Raw genomic sequence first — 18,780 nt, forward strand, 5'->3', positions numbered from 1 at the left:
AATTGGGAATAAAAATGACAATTAGGTTAGAATGAGCAAAGACAGAGAATAGATATATCTCAAATTGTATGCTGAGATATCAACTGTTTTTTCAGAAATGTAGAAGCATATAACAATTAGGTTAGAATGAGCAAAGACAGAGCCTATATATATATCTCAGATTGTATGCTGAGATATCAACTGTTTTTCCAGAAATGTAGAAGCATGTAAAGAACCATACAAACCTTTAAACTTTTAGTTGCTGGTGACTGTTTACCATCTGCTTTATTTTGGGCTTTGGATATTCCAATAACTTTTGGTGAATTCTTGGTTAGTTTCTTTACTACAGCTGAGCTTTGTGTGGTCTTGGGAGATGATTTCGATGGAGATTTCACAGTCAGAGAAATTCCTGTAGCTGATCTTGTAACAGCTCTGGTTGTTGATCTAGTAATTGGTTTAGCTGCAGGTTTTGACATAGCTAGACCAAGAAAAAGAAAACAGCAATCAAAATAATGAAGTTCAATTTAATTACCATAACAAATTCTTCTGCTGAATACATAAAATCACAATAAGTATCAACAAAATTGAACAGCTTTCGATCATTCATGGTTGTCAAGTGCAGAACTTTAATGATTTTGAAGAACTGGACACTCCCTTAGCTAGCTCTCTCCTCAACGGCCTTTATCTGGCATCTTCAAGAAATCATAATTTGCAACTGCATTTTATACACTGCAGTTTTTTTTTTTTTTTTTTTTAGAAATGAATAACATTACCAAGTTCTGAGAAAAATTTTCATTTACAAAACAAACTCATGTCTGCATCATCGGCATTTCTCACATTGGTGAAATGCCGATGAATGTGTAGTTTAATTAATGGCAATAAATGAAAGAATGTCCATATTAGATCAACAAGAATAAACAATAAGATGTTATCAAAGTGGAAGAAACACTTTGAAGAATGAAGTACTGAGTTTCTAAATGCAAAAAAAAACATTCCCTTCTATACTGTGCAAATTTCAGCACTTTCTGCAATGTGAACGGTCTACTACATTTCAGAATTTCCACCAGTAGCTCCACTGTGAATTTCAGAAAACATAAACTGAAGGCTTCAAGTCACATGCTAATATCAAGGCACAGTGAGGACATCAGCAAGAAAACTACTTCAACAGCAGTGAAAGCATATGACTGTAGAAGCAATTATGCTGAAAAATAATTTGTCGAATGCAGAATAAATCTATTTTTTCTTCAATGCATAGCCATTCCCATTTTAAAAAAAGAGACTGCTTTTCATTGCTTTGATGAATGATTTAGCTATTTTTGTAAACAATTTCTGTCTGTTTCATACTGTTTCAGACAATCTAATGAGGTACATTTTGAAATTTTTGTGGTAGGCATTTTCTAGATATAGTTTCACTAATCATGTAGAGTAGCAATCTCCATCTAAATAGATGTTCTACTATTTAAATAAGGTGTCAAAAATAATCTGATATATTATTTCAATAATTACACTCAATAACTTATAATAATCTCTTACATTTATTACTACACATAGTGAATTATTATAATTATATAATATGTAATTAAGCTCAGGCCAGTATCAACCATACCCTATGGTTGAAAAGTGAGTTTCAATCCTGTCCAAGACAAGAAGAATCTTTACAAGAGCTTTTCAAGTGAAGGAGAGTTTGCTGGTCACACAGAGATGGGAGGGTTTATCCTCTCAGAAACTTGGATTGTAAATAAATTGAAGGCTTATGTGTGTCCCCAATGCATTAAAGGTTAAAAACCTACAGTACATCAGAACAGTGAGCGAGTGAAGGATTTCAGCATTATTTTTTCCCAGTCCAGAAATCCTACTCTAGACTAAACAAACCAAATTTTTCAAACCACTTCAGGCCTTTGATAAACAGAACAGTGGTCTCACACTAGAGATGAAATTCATCTCCTACCTAAAGACAATCATAAACAACAATATCCAGACAAGATTCGAACCTGCAGTCTGTTGGTTGGAAATTGGATACATTAAAGGATTAACCACACAATCAACCAGGCCAGTATACAACCTTAACTTATGAAATTTTTTTTTTGTCTTACAATTTGATAACATTAAAATCTGTAGACAATAGATTTTAATCTGTTGTCTACAGGATTCTAATTTCTTCCTCAGGATTACACTAACCTCCAATTTTTCTTGGTATAAACATATTACAATCTTTATCAGTATCCAAAAATTTATGCTCTCTCTTGCTAAAGGCATTACAATCTTTGAATAGCTAAAATCTATACACATTCCAAATCAGTGAATTCTCTTCTAGCAATTGGGGAAGGGGGTAGTCATAAAAAAAAATTTAATTTCTGCAAATATCTCCATGGTTGCTGGTCAGAATTTGTATCTTTTTTCAGTTTTCATCTAAATTCATTAAACATGTGGCAGCTATTCGACACTCCTTCACCTTCAACTCCAAAGAACATGCTGTCCTCTTCATTAATATTTCTACTCCTGTCTTTGGAATATATTTCCCTCTTACTTTATTTAGTATATATTCTCCATGTGAATCGATAATGCTCTTCCAATGTTGTGAAGGCTTCGGTAATACCATTTCTATAGAATTCAGGAGGTTTGGAGGCAAAGAAATTACATAAGCTCAATTTCAGTGTCTCTAATGTATCACATTAGAGGTTGGATTATCACTTGGATAAAGGATTAAACTAAATTTATTACAGCATAAAAAAATTACTTTTGGGAAGACCTGATACTATAGGTTGAACCATCTCTCATATATGAAATTATAAAAAATATTAAATAGTAATATGTATGTTCATGTAGGCAAATGATTGGGTGGGGGGGGTGTTTTTTTGAAAAGCTGGAAACTGTAATTATTGGAGACAACAGTATGTAGAAGACTGTTCTAAAGAACAAAAATTTACTGGCACAAGGACAGCAAAGGTCATGCTATACCAAAGGTTATGTAGTCAAGGAACTGTGCGTGGATGTTGACCAGTAGCTGCTTATATGTTAAAAGAACAATACACAATTTGGTGTAGATGTGCAGAGCATCAAGGAAAGAAAGTCATCTATTAAAATAGACTGGCCTCTTCTGGACAACATGAAGCATTGGGGGAGCATTGATCTAAAATGTGAAAACAATATTCTAAAGCTGGTCATATTTTAGATTATAAAATGTTAAACAATGAAATAAGAAAAATTACACAATAATAAACTTTAATGAAATTATAAATATTTCATATTAAAAATGACAGTACATCATTAATGTATGCAAACAACAAGCAAGTCAAAGAACAGGAATAGAAGGTACATACAATACTTGGTTTATCAATTAAAAATGGTTACTGTAAGCTAGAAATTAATATTGAAAATAAATAATATTAAAACTATTTTTAGATTTACATAAGATGAGAATCTTCCAAACTATTTGTGGGGATGGAGAGAGAATAATTCCCATTCAGGTTAGATTGGTGTAAAAGGGCTTCACAACTTTCTTTGAAAAGACATTCATATTTAAAACTGCTTCCATGAAGAAGACTAGCTTCATCCCACAGGATTTTATGTTTAGTGTCAATGCCAGACCAGACACTTTTGAGGTTTCACATATTCAATGTAGTACTGATATTCATTAATTCTTTTTTTTCCACAGAACAACCTGTCTGCCCTAAGTATGTCAAATTACATTCACAAGGGATCTAGTAAACACCATGCAATGACTTCCTGAAAAAAACCAAAATTAAATGTGCCAACTGCAGTGGACCAAAACCTGCCAACTACAGAGGCTGCAAGCAATACTTGGCCACCCAAAAATCAGCAAAATAAAACCTAAAAGCCCCATCAACAACTCCATGGGCACCCATAGCAAATGCTGATACCCCCCCCCCAAACATGTGCCTCATATGCAGAGGTGGTGGCTTCAAAACCTGCAGGAAAAACTGAATCCTAGTGCCCAACCAAATCCAGCAAAGCTGCAGTCATAACAGCTACTCTGGGTGAAACATTAATCAAGTTCAGGAAAGTAAACCCTAGCCAGGACTACATAAACAATTCTTACTGCACCAGTCGATGTTTAACAAATGTAGAAGGTCAAACTCTCTATATATTTTCTGGAATGCCAATGGTGTAGGAAATAAAATGCTGCAATACTAGAATTTAAGACATGCTACAGTGTTGAGGTAATCCTTGTAAACAAAATACAACTACGACCAGACAACCCAAAATTCAGGAATTATGTTCTGTACTGAAGTGATAGACCCAATTCCAGGGAGGGTGGCACAGCTATATTTGTCAAGCACAACAAACACAATGAAATTGCAAATACTGCCAATATCAACATAACAATTATGGGAGTGGAGGTCCAAACTGCAAATGTGGGTTCCCTGAAAATATACTCCATATATAAATTCTTCAAGCAAATAGTTACTGGAAGCAGACCTTGACTGAAATTCTAGACACAAACAAAGCAGTGCTAACAGCAGGAAACCTGAATGCTAAACACACAGGCATGGAACAGCAGAACTAGAAATCAAAATGGTAGAATTCTCAATGACTTTGAAGTCACCAGGAATAGTGATCATAGAACCTCCAGAACCCAAGTATTACAATGTGGCAGTACTTCCTGATACAGCAATACTACAAAATAACGTGCATCAATACCAAATAAGTGCAATGGATGACCTCAGCTCTGACAACAACCCAGCTGTACTCCAACTGGGCTTATAAACAAAAATATCCCAGATCGGCTGTCAAATGGACAAAATTAACGACTGCTCTACATGAATCTACTGGCTCAGCTCCTGCTATCGACTCAAAGGAAAAAAAATCATGACTCGATTTTGAGCTTAAAAGCAGATAACTGCATTAACAGCTGCCACCAACGCTGTGCCACTCACAAACACTGATCTACTTCCAGATAAGATTAAAAACCTAATTCAAGAAAAAAACAGAACCAGGTGCAAATACCACAGAACACTGACAATTGCTTAAAAAGGGCTACATATGCTCTTAAAATCTATGAAAATCAACAGTATGAGACAAAACTGCAGTCCTTAAAAACAGAGGACCAGACACTGGAAAATGATCAAAGCTCTATGCACAGACTGTAAATCTCTCTCACCAATCCATGGTGGTGAATGTGGTCTGCTTTATCATGTTGAGGCCTTTTCTGATAGCCTAGAGAAGCAGTCGAGTCCAAACTACACTCATTCGGATCTGGATTTCACCAGTAAAGTACACCCTAGGTATGCTGTACAATAAAACACACAAAGTACATAAATCCCATCCAAATGACATCACCTGCTGAGGTATGCGAAACAATCACCAAACTTAATAGGAAGGCATTAGGCCCAGATGGGATTTCTAACAAAAATGTCTGCAACGTAAAGCCATAATGCACATTGTTGCTATTATTAATGCAAGATATCACTACTTTCTGCACAACAGCAGATGCAATCTTAATCCCAAATCCAGAAAAAGCAGCACACCTGCCCTGTAACTATCTCCCAATCAGCCTGCTTTTCTATCTAGGAAAAATAGCTGAGAGAGTAATACTAATAAGACTTCAGAAAGTCACCAAAGAATCAAATTGCTCATCCCAGATGAGCAATTTGGATTCCAGGAGAATCACTCTGCTCTCTGCTATCTATGTGGCTGACATTCCATGTACTATTGCCACCACAATGGCTATATATATGGATGATACTGCAATCTAGATTGCAAGAAGCAGACTAGATTAGCAACCAACAAACTGCAAAATTCAGTCTCAGTACTAGAACAATGGTTCAAAAAATGGCAAATTCATGTTAATGCAGAAAAAGAGCACTGCAGTGCTATTCACAAGAAGGTGATTATCCCCAAAGAGCAAAGCCATCATGTTTCGTACCCCCATTCCAAGGCAACCGGTAGCCAAACACTGAGGGGTTATTACAACTAAATAAAGAGCTTTGCTTTACAACTCATTATCAATCAAGCAAACAGAGCAATCAGGCAGCTATACTAGTTCCTGAATCGTAGTAGCCAGCTAAGCAAAGAACTCAAACTGCTACTATACAAGAGCTGATCAGGTCAGTCCTAATGTATGGCTCACCTACATGGAGTCGCACAGAAGATTCAAACATTAGCAAACTAGAGATAATCCAAAACAAATGTTTACGAATAGTGCACCATGGTTCATAAAAAGCATACATCTTTACTGGAAAGCTGATATCCCATAGATAACAATTTCCTACATGAAAAGGCTGCAAAATTCTTTGCAAATGCCTATTCACCCTCTCACTAATCTATGAAGCAGAAGACTACAGTGAGCATGATCCTGTAAAACATAAATGTCCCAAAACATTACTGAACAGGTGAGTTTTTAAAACCCACTGCCAGAAGCCCGAAATTCGATAGTTTATTAGCCAGTTACAGTCTATCACCTAGCAGGAATCTAAAACAAATATCTTAGGACAAACATCCTAAAAACCATACCAAACAAGTAGTTTTTAAGAAGAAAAGAGAGAGAGAGAGAGAGAAAAAAAAAAACTCTCTGGTAGTCAATAGCCCATAATGGGTAAGCCAAGTGCTCAATAATAATATTCCTTAACCCAGAAATTCCACTGCAAATTCAACAAAGGATGAAGGACAACAATCCAATCAATCTTGACAGAACAGTTAAAGTAATTAAAAGTAATTAAACCTACTAGAGAGACTCTAGTAGGTTTCTGCATGGCTCTAATGAGAACTAACCATTTGATAATCAGGCTAATAAAACCTAATTCAGGCACTAACAGAATGCAAGCATATCAGCCCCTCAGCAGAGCTTATACCTTAAGTAGAGCATACCAAGGCAACTCCAACACTGAAGGTTACATTCTCATAAGCTCTCTGGTAAATTTCAAACTACTTCTTCGATGTTTCTATTGCCTAGAAAACATGGCTGGATTAATAATATCCATCATACAATATCTTACTTATGCAAAATCAAAGCCTTTTAGCTCTTGCTTGAGTAATAAGATAGTGTTTTGGTAGCAGTGAAATTCTCTAGATTATCATCTAAAGAATTAGCACTTGGCTCACTCCACTAGAGAAAGGTAAAGAGAGAAGAACTTGAAATTTGAATCATGTTAAAATTAAGATAACAAAGGAACTTGCATTGTTGGCATTCAAGAATGTGACGTGACAAAGGTAATTGAGGTGTCATAGTCATTTAAACAGAATGGGAAAGGTTAGCAAAAAAGGTTTGATGCTATTATAGCAGGAAAAAAATCATAGAGGAAGACCAAAATCAATGACGATTGATCCAATTAGCAGAGCAAAAATATTACTGAAATATAGGAACTAAAAATACTGGAGAGAAAATAGAGAACAGTGTTGACAGGCCTCTAATAATTTGCAATTAGTAGTAAGAAAACTACTGATAGGAAACTAGTAACAATGTAAACTTAATTATGCATTACTAACAGTGTCCTACACATCCTTTTAGGGATGAGTGTGCATGCATATTATATATATCAGAAATTGTCAATGATGATTAATGTGGAATTGCAAGGCACATGGAATATCTAGAATGAATCCTTCACCAACTTGTCAAATTTTGTCTGGGCTGCAGTGTAAATTGCAACACTGGGAGTACCCTCTATATATGATCAAAATTCTCTCCGAGCTTGCTTGTCAAAAGAGTGACAGCAGCTCCTGCTGTCAGTATTTCTGGAAATACTAAAGTATTTCTATTCATTTCCGTCTCATATACTATCCAGAAACAGTCTATAGAATAAATTATTTAAAGCTATATCCTTGATGCACTGCAAATCCTGAATTCTATATAATTTCACAAAATATAGCTACATCCCTTTTTTTTATTTTTTAGGTTCACCATGTAGTCTCATACTTCGGTTGTGAAGTGATTCTATCAGGTCTACAAAAAAAAATACAGTGGACTTTTTTGTTGTTGTGTCATAGTTACTTAAAGTAAAATTATGGGCAAATATCAGAATGTGGAACTGGACAATGAAGCTAATATTTGCCTATGGTCCCACAGAAAGTTCTATTAAGGTAGAAGTGGAGGAATTTTTTTAAGCTTTAGAGAAAGCAACTGACACAACGAAAAATGAAGTGTTGGTCCTTGTTGGGGATCTAAATAGCAGAGTAGGAAATGATTGTCAGACATACAAAAATGTATTCGGAAAATTTTGAGAAAAGAGCAAAGCTAATAATAATGACAAATATTGTAAGCCCACAGATATGAGACCCTTCAACACTTCTGCGCATGTCAGAAGGGGAATCCATTCCGATAATAGGCAATCAATCGATCTTGTGGGATGAGTTACTTATTATTACACGTCGGAAAATTAACCTTTCTTTTATGAACATTGTAGTTTTTAAAGTAGTAAGTATTTTGCTTATAATATAGGTGGCCAAAAGCAGGCCACATGCGGCCTGTAATATGATTTTGTGCAGCCCACGGCAGGATAAAAACTATATTAAATTATATGCATTGTCAATTTAGCTATTAGTTTTGGCCACAGATTTTCTGTTTGATACACTAGTTATATCATTATTTCTCATGACGGAAACAATTTACATTCTCAACACGGAATCAAAATTGCTTTAAAAAGATTACTCAATTTGTAAAATCAACTGTTTCTCTGTGCAAGTTGTAGTAGTGGGAGTGGTAGATTTCTATGCATTCCAGAGTAACGCATCATTGAAAGTCACTTGCTCTGCTCTGGCTACAGTGATCAGTTTCAGAGACTCCGTTTCAAGTATTTTATATTGTTCTCCCAGTAGTGAAATGATTTAACAAATATAGTAATTCAATACATAATTATTGCCTTGAAAAAATGCAGTTTATTTTTATTTTTAAGTTCTGTCTAAAAGTGTACGGCCCACGACGCTACCACTCATTATATTGGTCTTCGTATAGAATGAAGTTGGACAGGTCTGGCTTATATAATAGTTGGAAAATTTTAGGTATAAAGCACGCGATTTAGCATTTTTGTGACCAATTTGTACATTCTTTATTTTTTCTCCCCTTCAGCATGAATTAACTATTCTTGGCAGTCTGCCAGACTCAGTTCTATAAAGAGTGAGCATAATATACCTTTGAATTTCAGCTTCAGGACATGGTCTGGTTATTACTAACACAAAAATGTGCACAAATTCACATGGAGAGAAGAGGCAAGGGGTAAGAAAGTCTCATTGACTATGTTATTGTTGCCAGTGATGTTTTCTCCCTGGTGAGAGACACTAGAATGTACAGAGGATTTAAAATTGGAAGTGATTACCATTCAATCTTGAGCAGGATAAAATTGAATTTCATATTGAAAAGAAGAACATGTAAGAAAGTTTTAAGCAAATAAAGGTTGAGCAGCTCTCAGATCTGAACTGTAGACTAAAATACACAAAGATTATTCAAGAAAAAATGAAAGAGTTTGAGAAGAGGAATCAAACTTGGAGATTCAGTGGCAAGCCCTGAAGAAAACATGGATTGAGTCAGCAAGAGAAGCATATGGTGAGGTTTCTGAAAAGACAGAAAAATCAGAACTGCATGGTGGACAGAGGAAGTTAAAGTGAAGGAAAAGAAGAAAGCATATCAAAAGTTCCTTACAAATAAGTCAGCTTGTGCTCTTAGAGAATACAAAAACATATGGAAGAAAGCTAAACAATATGTTAAACTACCTAAACAAAAGTCATGGAAAGACTTTGGAAAGAACATACAAAATAAATATCCAGAAGGTGGCAAAATATTCTGCACGTTGTTGAAAAAGCTCAGAAATGGAGGAAAGAGTGCTGTAAAAGGAATTAGAGATGATAAAGGTGAAATGAAAACTGGAGAAAAAGATATCCTTAAAGTATGGAGTAATTACTTTGAAAAATTGCTAAATTAAACAATCAGTGACAGCACAGTAGTAAAAAAACACTCAACATGCATGCAATCAGAAATACAAAGCCATCAAAAGCCTGAAATGTGGAAAGGCTGCTGGAGTAGATGACATTCGACCAGAAATGCTCAAGTAAGGAGGTATAAAAGACTTACAGTGACTGCAATGCATAGTACAGAAGGACTGGACAGCAGCGAATTCCAGATGACTGAAGTAGAACTCTCATAGTACCCATATATAAAAAGGTAAATAAAACTGAATCTGAGAAATAGAGGTATTTCCCTGCTGAGTTCCTAGTAAGTTTTATGCAAGTATACTTGAAAAATGGTTGAGAAGGATTGTGGAAAAGAAGCTTGGTGAAGAACAAGCTGGATTCAGGTCAAATGGAGGCTGTCAATGATCAGATTTTCACTTTATGACAAATTGTTGAGAAATCATGGAAATATAACAAAGATCTGTATTTAAGTTTTGTAGAAATGGAAAAGGCATTCAAAACACTATAGTTGGTGTCAATGGGGCATTATATCAAGCAACACTTATATTTGAGTTGCAATTCAGCAGTTAGAATTGATGGAAGATGGTTTAATGTTAAATCTGGTGTGAGACAAGGATGTACATTATCCCCTGTGTTATTCATTATCTATATGGATTACATTATGAAGGAAAGTGGTATTAAACCTGATATCAGAATTGGAGATGTTAATGTCAGCTCTTTGCTTTATGCAGATGATGTTATACTTCTAAATAAATCCGCTACAAGTCTGCAAGATTCTCTGACTAAATTGAATAGCTGTTGTAATAGATATGGTATGAAGGTCAGCAATAAAAAGACAAAGACAATGAAAATAGGCAGAATCATTGAAAATGTCAACTGTGTTGTGAATGGAGAACCTGTGGAACAAGTAAAACATTTCAGCTACTTAGGCACGATTTTTACTGAAGATGGTAAATTAAATATAGAAATAGACAACAGAATCAGCAAAGCTGATATGGTGGGAAGTCAAATGAATAAATTCATATGGAATAAGAGAGAAATTAGTCGGAACACTAAATTAGCTATATACAAGACAGTGTTCAAACCAGTTTTAACTTATGGATCTGAGAGCTGGGTCAGAAGTAAAACACTTGACCAAAGACTAGAGACCGCAGATATGAGAGTCCTGAGAAAGATTAGAGGCGTGAACAGATGGCATCAATGGCAATATCATATTAAAAATGAGGATATTAGGAAAGAACGTGACATTGTCAGCATCCAGGAATGCGTTAGCAGAGCTAATCTCAGGTGGTATGGTCACTTAAATAGAATGGGAGAGGAAAGATTAGCAAAACAAGTGTTCTCTGCCAGGTTGACAGGAAAACGACCCAGAGGAAGACCAAGATAAAGGTGGATTGATACGGTACAAAGTGCATTAGACGATAGAAATATAAGATCTGATAATGTTGGAGTCTTGACAAGTAACAGACTGATTTGGAGGAAAATTGTAGATAGGAAGTTAGTAATGATGTAATTTTTTCATGTAGTACTGTCATATCCTGTACACCCCTTGAGGGTACATGGCAGGAATTTGATGATGATGATGAAAACATAATTTTTTATTTATCATTATTTTATATTATTTTTTAATTCTCTTTAAGTGTATTGCTATTGTTTATTTATTTTTCGTTAAAATTGTCAAATCAGTAATTTTCTTATAAGTCCATGTAAATGAATTAATTTGGATCAGTGGAAGTCAAACAGCGAGCCGAGTGAATAAGATTATAAGCAAAGCACATCATATGTGTTTCGTTTATAATCATGTTTACTCGTAACTACATCACACAACTTCCCACTGTTAGAATTTCAGTTCAGTTTCAGTTGCTCTAAATTTCTCGTTGGATTTACCATTTTTTTGTTCGCTAATTGATAAGTTATAAACATTTTTTATTTTAATAAAATAATTAAAAGTTATTTATTTTACTTTGAGAATAATCATGAGTGTATCAAAGAAATCGAAGACATAATTTTCACAAGGAATGGGAAATGGATTATTTCTTTACAGTGGTAAATGGAAAATGTTGTTGTTTGATTTGTAATTCATCTGTAGCAATTCCAAAAAAGATAATATTGAGAGACATTTTCAATCGCTACATGCAAAATATGAAGATTTTCGTAAGATTTCCGAAATACGTGAATCAAAAATTATAAATTTAAAGGCAGGACTTTCTGGGCAACAAAATATGATTTCGAAAGTAATAAATAAACCAATATCAGTCACTATTTCATCTTTGGAAGTGTGTCATTTATTAGCAAAAGCAAAAAAGCCTTTTACTGATGGAAAGTTAATAAAATAATCATTTCTTGCAGCAGCAGAATCTTTATTTTCTGATTTTAAAAATAAAATCATTTTGAATATTAAAGATTTACAACTTTCCTGAACAACGGTTATGAGAAGAGTTGAAAATTTAAGTGCCGATCTGAATACTCAGTTAATGTCAGACATTCACCAGTGTGTTGCATTTTCATTACAATTTGATGAATCAAATGACTTCACTGATACTGCTCAGTTAATGGTATTTATTCGCATGGTACTACTCAGTTAATGGTATTTATTTCAAGATTATTCAAGTAAAGAAGAACTTTTGAAAATTGTACCAACATTGGGAAGGACTAGGGAAGAAGACACTTTATCGGCATTTGATGAATTTGTGAAACAACACAAACTTCCGCTTTTTAAACTTGTCTATTACTACTGATGGTTCTCCTGCAATGATAGGTAATAAATCAGGGTTCATTTCATTATGTAAAAACGATAACAAATATCCAGATTCTTTAACGTACCACTGTATTATTCACCAATAAGTACTGTGTAGTAAAAGATTAAACACAAAAGATGTTCTGGATATTACATTTAAAATTGTAAATTCTGTTGAAGGAAAAGTCCTGCAACGGCGGTTATTTAAATTACAGATGATAGGGAACTTCTGTTGTACAATAATGTTTGCTGGCTCAGAAGAAGTCAATTTTTAGAAAGATTTCTTGTATTAATTAATGATATAAAAAATTTTCTCGATGAAACAGGAGATATTTATCCACAATTGAGTGATAAAAGATGGTTGTTACACTTATCACTTTTAGTAGATTTCTGTACAAAATTAAGCAATTTAAATTTAGAGTTACAAGGTAGAGATAAAAATTTAATTGACATGGTAAGTTCAATAAAAAGTTTCCACAATATTTACTTTTATTTAAATTAAGGGGATATTAAATCCCACATCGTTTTAAAATCGAATAAGAAACTCAAAGATTGGAATTAGAGAGTTTCATGCCGAATATAGTAAACTATAAAAGTATCGGCGATTACTAGTGTGAGTTAATGCAAGTAGCCCTAGTACGTAGTACAATCTCGGGCAACTCGCAGCAAAGGTGGTAAAGTTCTGATCACTATTCCTGATATTTTCCATAATGTAAAAACACATTTCCTAGGAAATGTGTTTTTATAGTTTACTATATTCAGCATGAAACTCTCTGATTCCAATCTTTGAGTTTCTTATTCGGTTTTCAAACAATGTGGGATTTAATATCCCCTTAATTTAAATAATGTTCATATCACTGAAATGAAGCCTATTGGCTCTTTATATTTAAGTAACAATACTTACTTTTATTAAAGAAAAATATAAATGGCTGTGAAATTAGACATCTCCCATATTTATGAAAATTTTTTGAACAAAATCAAGAAATGCTTCGCTGTGATTTAAAAGAATTTATTTGTGAAATAGAATTAGTTGAGGAAGAAATAAATTCAAGATTCAAAGATTTTAATAAAACTGAAATGACTATCTTTTATCAATAATCCATTTCAAGAAAACGTGAACATCACAGAAATTTCAAATAAAATGAGTGGGCTGTTTGATATAAACCAAGCTGAAGTAGAACTTGAGATAATAAACATTCAGAATAGTTTACATTTAAAATCAGTAAACAATTTGGAATTTTCATGTATACTTCCAAATAAAACATTTGGAAGTATACACATGAAAAATTTCCAATATTAACTGATATTGCGCAAAAAATTCTATCGTGTTTCGGATCGACATACTTGTCAGAATCTGCTTTTTCATAAAAAATCAATTAAGAAACCAAATTACAAATGATCATTTGGATAATTGTCTGCAATTGGCCACTTCTTCATATCAACCTGACTATGAAAATATTGTGAACAATGCCAAATTTCACATTAACTTTTTTTTTTTTTTTTAAATCAACCAGCATTTCCTGTAACTTGTGAGTTTGTAATCAATCTGTTGCTTTTTCTAACTTTGGTTTTCCAAAATAGAGAAATAAATATTTTATTCCAATATATTTGTTTTATTTGTTGTATTAAAATAATTAAAAGTGATAAATAAATTTTTAAATACACAAATAAACTCTTTAGTTTCTTTCAAGTTTTTAGTGCTGGGAGAGTGGCTAGACATCAACGAGAGCAACCCAGGCTACCAAATTCTCAGCCAGGAAGAGATTGCTGAAGATGTTCTATGGGGCAATCAGGAGGTTGACAGAGTGAGTGAGCACATTTAACTGCATAGTTGTGCGTAATCAGATATCAGGTTGGGGGGGAATGTGATCTATATAAGAGAGTAGATCGCTGAATAATTTAGTATAGAAAAGTAGCTCACATAGTAAAAAAGGTTGAGCACCACTGACACATACAATGCCTCGAAAGAAGTCAACAGACACCATAGTATGAGGAACAAACAGCCATGGTGCCCACCTTAAGATGTATAACCGACTTTTGCTGCGATGACTACAGCAATTCTAAGTAGCATACCAGACCATGGGAATTTTGGACCATTCCTGCTGTAGGCACAAAATTAAAGTCCTGGACTGTTGTGGGGAGGATGTCCCTTGATCTCACCCAACACTCCTGTTCATCCTACAGATGTTCAATAGGGTTCATATCAGGGTCTCTGAAGGCTAGTCAAGTGTGACGACATTCATGTCCACAAACCATGCAATTTATAACACCTTTATGACATGGTGCATTGTCTTGTGGAAAGAGATAATGGTCAATTCCATAGAAATGCCACAAAGTAGGAAGCATTGCATTGTCCACAATGTTCAGATACCTCTTGGAGTTCAATGTTCGTGGCACCACAGAGGTCCAAGGAAAAAACAGGACCATAACATCACACCGCCACCTCCAAATTTAATAGGTAGGTTTACATACTCTGCTAAGAGATGTTCACTAGGCATTTGCCACATCCTCACCCACCCATCTGCTAAATTGGGTGGGGGGGTAGTGTGATTCAGTGCTCCTAAACACAGCTTTCCAAGCTTCCACATCAAACTGTATGCTCTTTGCACCACTAAAGATGACATTGCATGTTGGTTCAGGTAATTGCATATTGCAATCCTACCATGGAAACCCTTGTTGTAAGCCTCGATTCTGAATGTTTTTGTGCAATTTCATGTTTCAATTGATGCCCAGAACTCCACATTCAATGTGTTGGCCAATGAATGGCAGTTTTTACATTATCCTTCATAATATTCTACAGCTAACATAATATTCTACAGCTCAGTAACTTGGTCCTCACCACACTCACTGAACATCCATGTTCAGTGAATATGGTGAGTAGCACTTGCAGTTGACTATGTGCCTCCATCTCAGTATGGCATTATTCATTGTTGACAATTTACCAAACAGGTAGGCCTATAATATGGCACCTATCACAATGCCTCTTTCAAACTCTGTCAATTCCCTTCTTGCAGCAGTTTCACACAGACACAGTTGCACTGACTTGGGAGCATCATATTCTTCCTGTTTGCAGCCAGTATAAATTGTAGAAATATAATGCTCCCAAGTCAGTGCACAATGCACCTTGCCTATGGGAGTGTCCAGTGGTGAGCAAATTCCAATCAAAAAGTATGAGAGGACAATCGACCTCTAAAGGCTATCATTTTTAAACAAATATTTCATGATCTAAACATGAAATATTTGCATCAACTGTTTAATTTATCTTAAATAAGAAAAACATTTTTTAACTATCAAAATATAATAAGAACGAAATCTTTTATAATCTTTTATAAAACATTTGACTGGCTAGTGGTTTTACCATACGATTGGCTACCAGAAGGGAGAAGGGTAAAGATAGCGCATGTGCTTATTTTATTTTCAAACTTGGGGGCATTTGTTATAGAGGAGTTGAAACAATAATTCCAAATAAGTTTGGGAGATTCTTATCTTATGTAACCATCAAAGAAATAGTTTTTAAGAATTATTTAATAATATTTATTAAAATTAATTTCTAGCACGTGGCAATAATTTTAATTGGTAATCCACTGACTTATGTACTTTGTATTCCATTCCTTTGAACCATTTTCTATACTGATGATGTACTGTTAATTTCAGTACGAAATATTTGTACCTTCATTTCATCAAAGTTAATTACCTGTGGTTATCGTGTAATTTATTATTTTAAAATAATATGATACAGTAAACTCTTGATTTAATGGACTATTAGGGGCTAAGAGATGTCCGTAAAATCGAAAGCCCGTTAAATTGCAAATCTTAGGAATAGTATTTAAAATAAAACACTTTCAGTAGTACAGTATTAATATATTTTAATGAGAACATTTTTATGTAAATACCATTTTACTGAGGATTGGACTTGAAAAAAGCATCAAGTTTCAGTTGCTTTCCGTTTTTATACTTTTCTTAATAGTTAATGATCAAAATTGCTGAAATTGTTTGTAATAAGCAATCACTTCTGGATCTGAAGATGCACCTATGAACGAGATGATGTGTTCATCCAAGTGTTCTCTAACCACTGATAGTTTCGGACCAGCTGGAACCTCTTCTTCCTCGTTGTCAACCTCCTGATTGCCCCATAGAACATCTTCAGCAATCTCTTCCTGGCTGAGAATTTGGTAGCCTGGGTTGCCCTCATTGATGTCTAGCCATTGTTCAATGTTATTCTCACTGACAATATCACCAGCTCGCATCAAAGTTTCACAGAAATTAGAGGTTTCAAAACTTCTGAAATTGTATTATGGTTCACTCCCATTCAGTAACTTGGTCCAGCCATTAGCCAATGTTGTAGTCTTCATCTCCTTCTAAACAAAATTAAAGATGGCAGACTTGATGTTGTATGTGCACAAATTTTGAAGTGTCCTGGCTCCTCTTGTATCGTCTTTAGGATCATTTTCATTCTCCAAGACAACCATAAATTCTTCAAGAAACTTCTTTATACAACCTCTTGCAAGAAACATGACTCTCTGGTCTATAGACCAGTATTATAGAAGTGGTGTTTGGAGGAAGGAAGATACATTTTATTCTTCCATTTCTACTAACCAACCTCAGCATTAGGATGGGCTGATACACTTTCAAGAAGTAAAACAGCTTTTACATATTCAGGACCTCTTCTTGGCAGTTTTGCACTTCAGGTATGAAGTGATTGAAAAACCAGTCAGAAAAAATGTCACTTTTAAACCAGGCATTCCTTGAGCTGGAATAGATGACAGGCAACTGGTTCATAACATTCTTCAAAGCACAAGGCTTTTGTGCTTTTCCGATTACCATCAGCTTGAGGCGATGCATGCCATCAGCATTAGCACAAAGTAGGGCTGAAATGAGCTCATTGTTTGTGGCCAGGATGCTAATCGCATGTTTGTTTGCGAGGGTATTTTCGGGAACATCCTGATAGAACAGGCAGGTCTCATCTGCATTGTAAACTTGAGACAAAATAAGACCCTCAGATTCCATGACTTCATTGATGCACTTTCTGAAGGGCTCAACTTGTTCAATATCGGTGCTCAGTGCTTCACCACATGTTTGGCTATTCATAATATCATGGCATTTACGAAAACACCAAAGCCACCCATCACTCGCCTGGAACTGTATGCCCATGTGCTGTGCCAGTTTTTCAGCAGCTGACCTTTGTTCAACACCACAAACAACAATGCCACTAGACCGCTGTTGAATGTTTCTTATTTGCCATAGGGAAACTACTTTTGGAGCTCTCAACGCTATATTTTAGCAAAAACTGAGTAAGTTTGTCTTTATTTTTGTGTATGTCCAAAACTGTTTTTTTTTTTTTTTCAACCTGTAAAGTTCACAAACTTGAGCAACAGATGCATCACATTCCAACTTACTTATTAACTCAAGTTTCTGTACTATTGTCAAGTTTACTCATTTTCTTTTAACCACAGATATATTAACTGATATTAATAATGATTTAACTCAAAATTACTCCAGCAACATAGTGTTGCTACCAAACCAAAGCAACATGCACAAACTATTACGAGTATGCACGAAACATCACGAATATACGAGAATGTATGAATTTATAAACACTGCCGATTGCTTCCGATTAACCATTGTGGTTTTTTTTTAAATTAATTATTTCATTATCTGTGAAATTATGTCCGTTAAATCTGAAGTCCACTGAATCGAGAGTTTACTGTACTAAGAAAACACATGTTAATGTTCACAAGTGGCTGCTTGTGAACTGGCTATATACAAGACGGTATTAAAGCCTATTTTAACATATCTGAGAACTGGGTTAGTAATGAAACAGAATTAAAAACTAGAGACCACTCATACACATCAGTTCAGAGAAAAATTAGAGGTGAACAGATTAATAGCAGAATCCTATTAAAAATGAAGACACTTAACATTCCAGAAAAATTAATGGACCCAATCTATCTTAGATAATGAGACTAGATTTACAGAACAGCAAGAGGAAGTCCAAGATCTAGGTAGACTGATGAGATCAGAATTGCCCTAGGAGACTGAAATATAAGATCGAACATTACTGGAATGCTAAGTGACAGGAAAAGTGTTCATAAGAAGTTAGTAATAATGATCAAATACTATCTCGATATTCTGTACAGCCTTTGAGGATAAATATCAGAAATTTGATGATATGACTGGAAATTATTAAATTTAAGAAATTACCT

The 18,780-nt window shown here is 34.6% G+C and overlaps 1 protein-coding gene across 2 annotated transcripts in view; it reads right to left on the bottom strand.

Moving 5' to 3' along the window:
* The window catches only part of LOC150093023 (uncharacterized), a 257,599-nt gene that overhangs the window by 210,310 nt on the left and 28,509 nt on the right, over window positions 1-18,780 (bottom strand). For both annotated transcript variants that reach the window (XM_090413793.1, XM_090413794.1), the window contains exon 3: window positions 225-457. In XM_090413793.1, the coding sequence (XP_090269919.1) occupies window positions 225-457 (233 nt within the window). The remainder of the gene's footprint in view (window positions 1-224; window positions 458-18,780) is intronic.

This window comes from Typopeltis vanoorti, chromosome 24 (assembly GCF_054136105.1).
Source record: "Typopeltis vanoorti isolate ZY-2024b chromosome 24, IOZ_Tvanoo_1.0, whole genome shotgun sequence".
NCBI classification, from domain to species: Eukaryota; Metazoa; Arthropoda; class Arachnida; order Uropygi; family Thelyphonidae; genus Typopeltis; species Typopeltis vanoorti.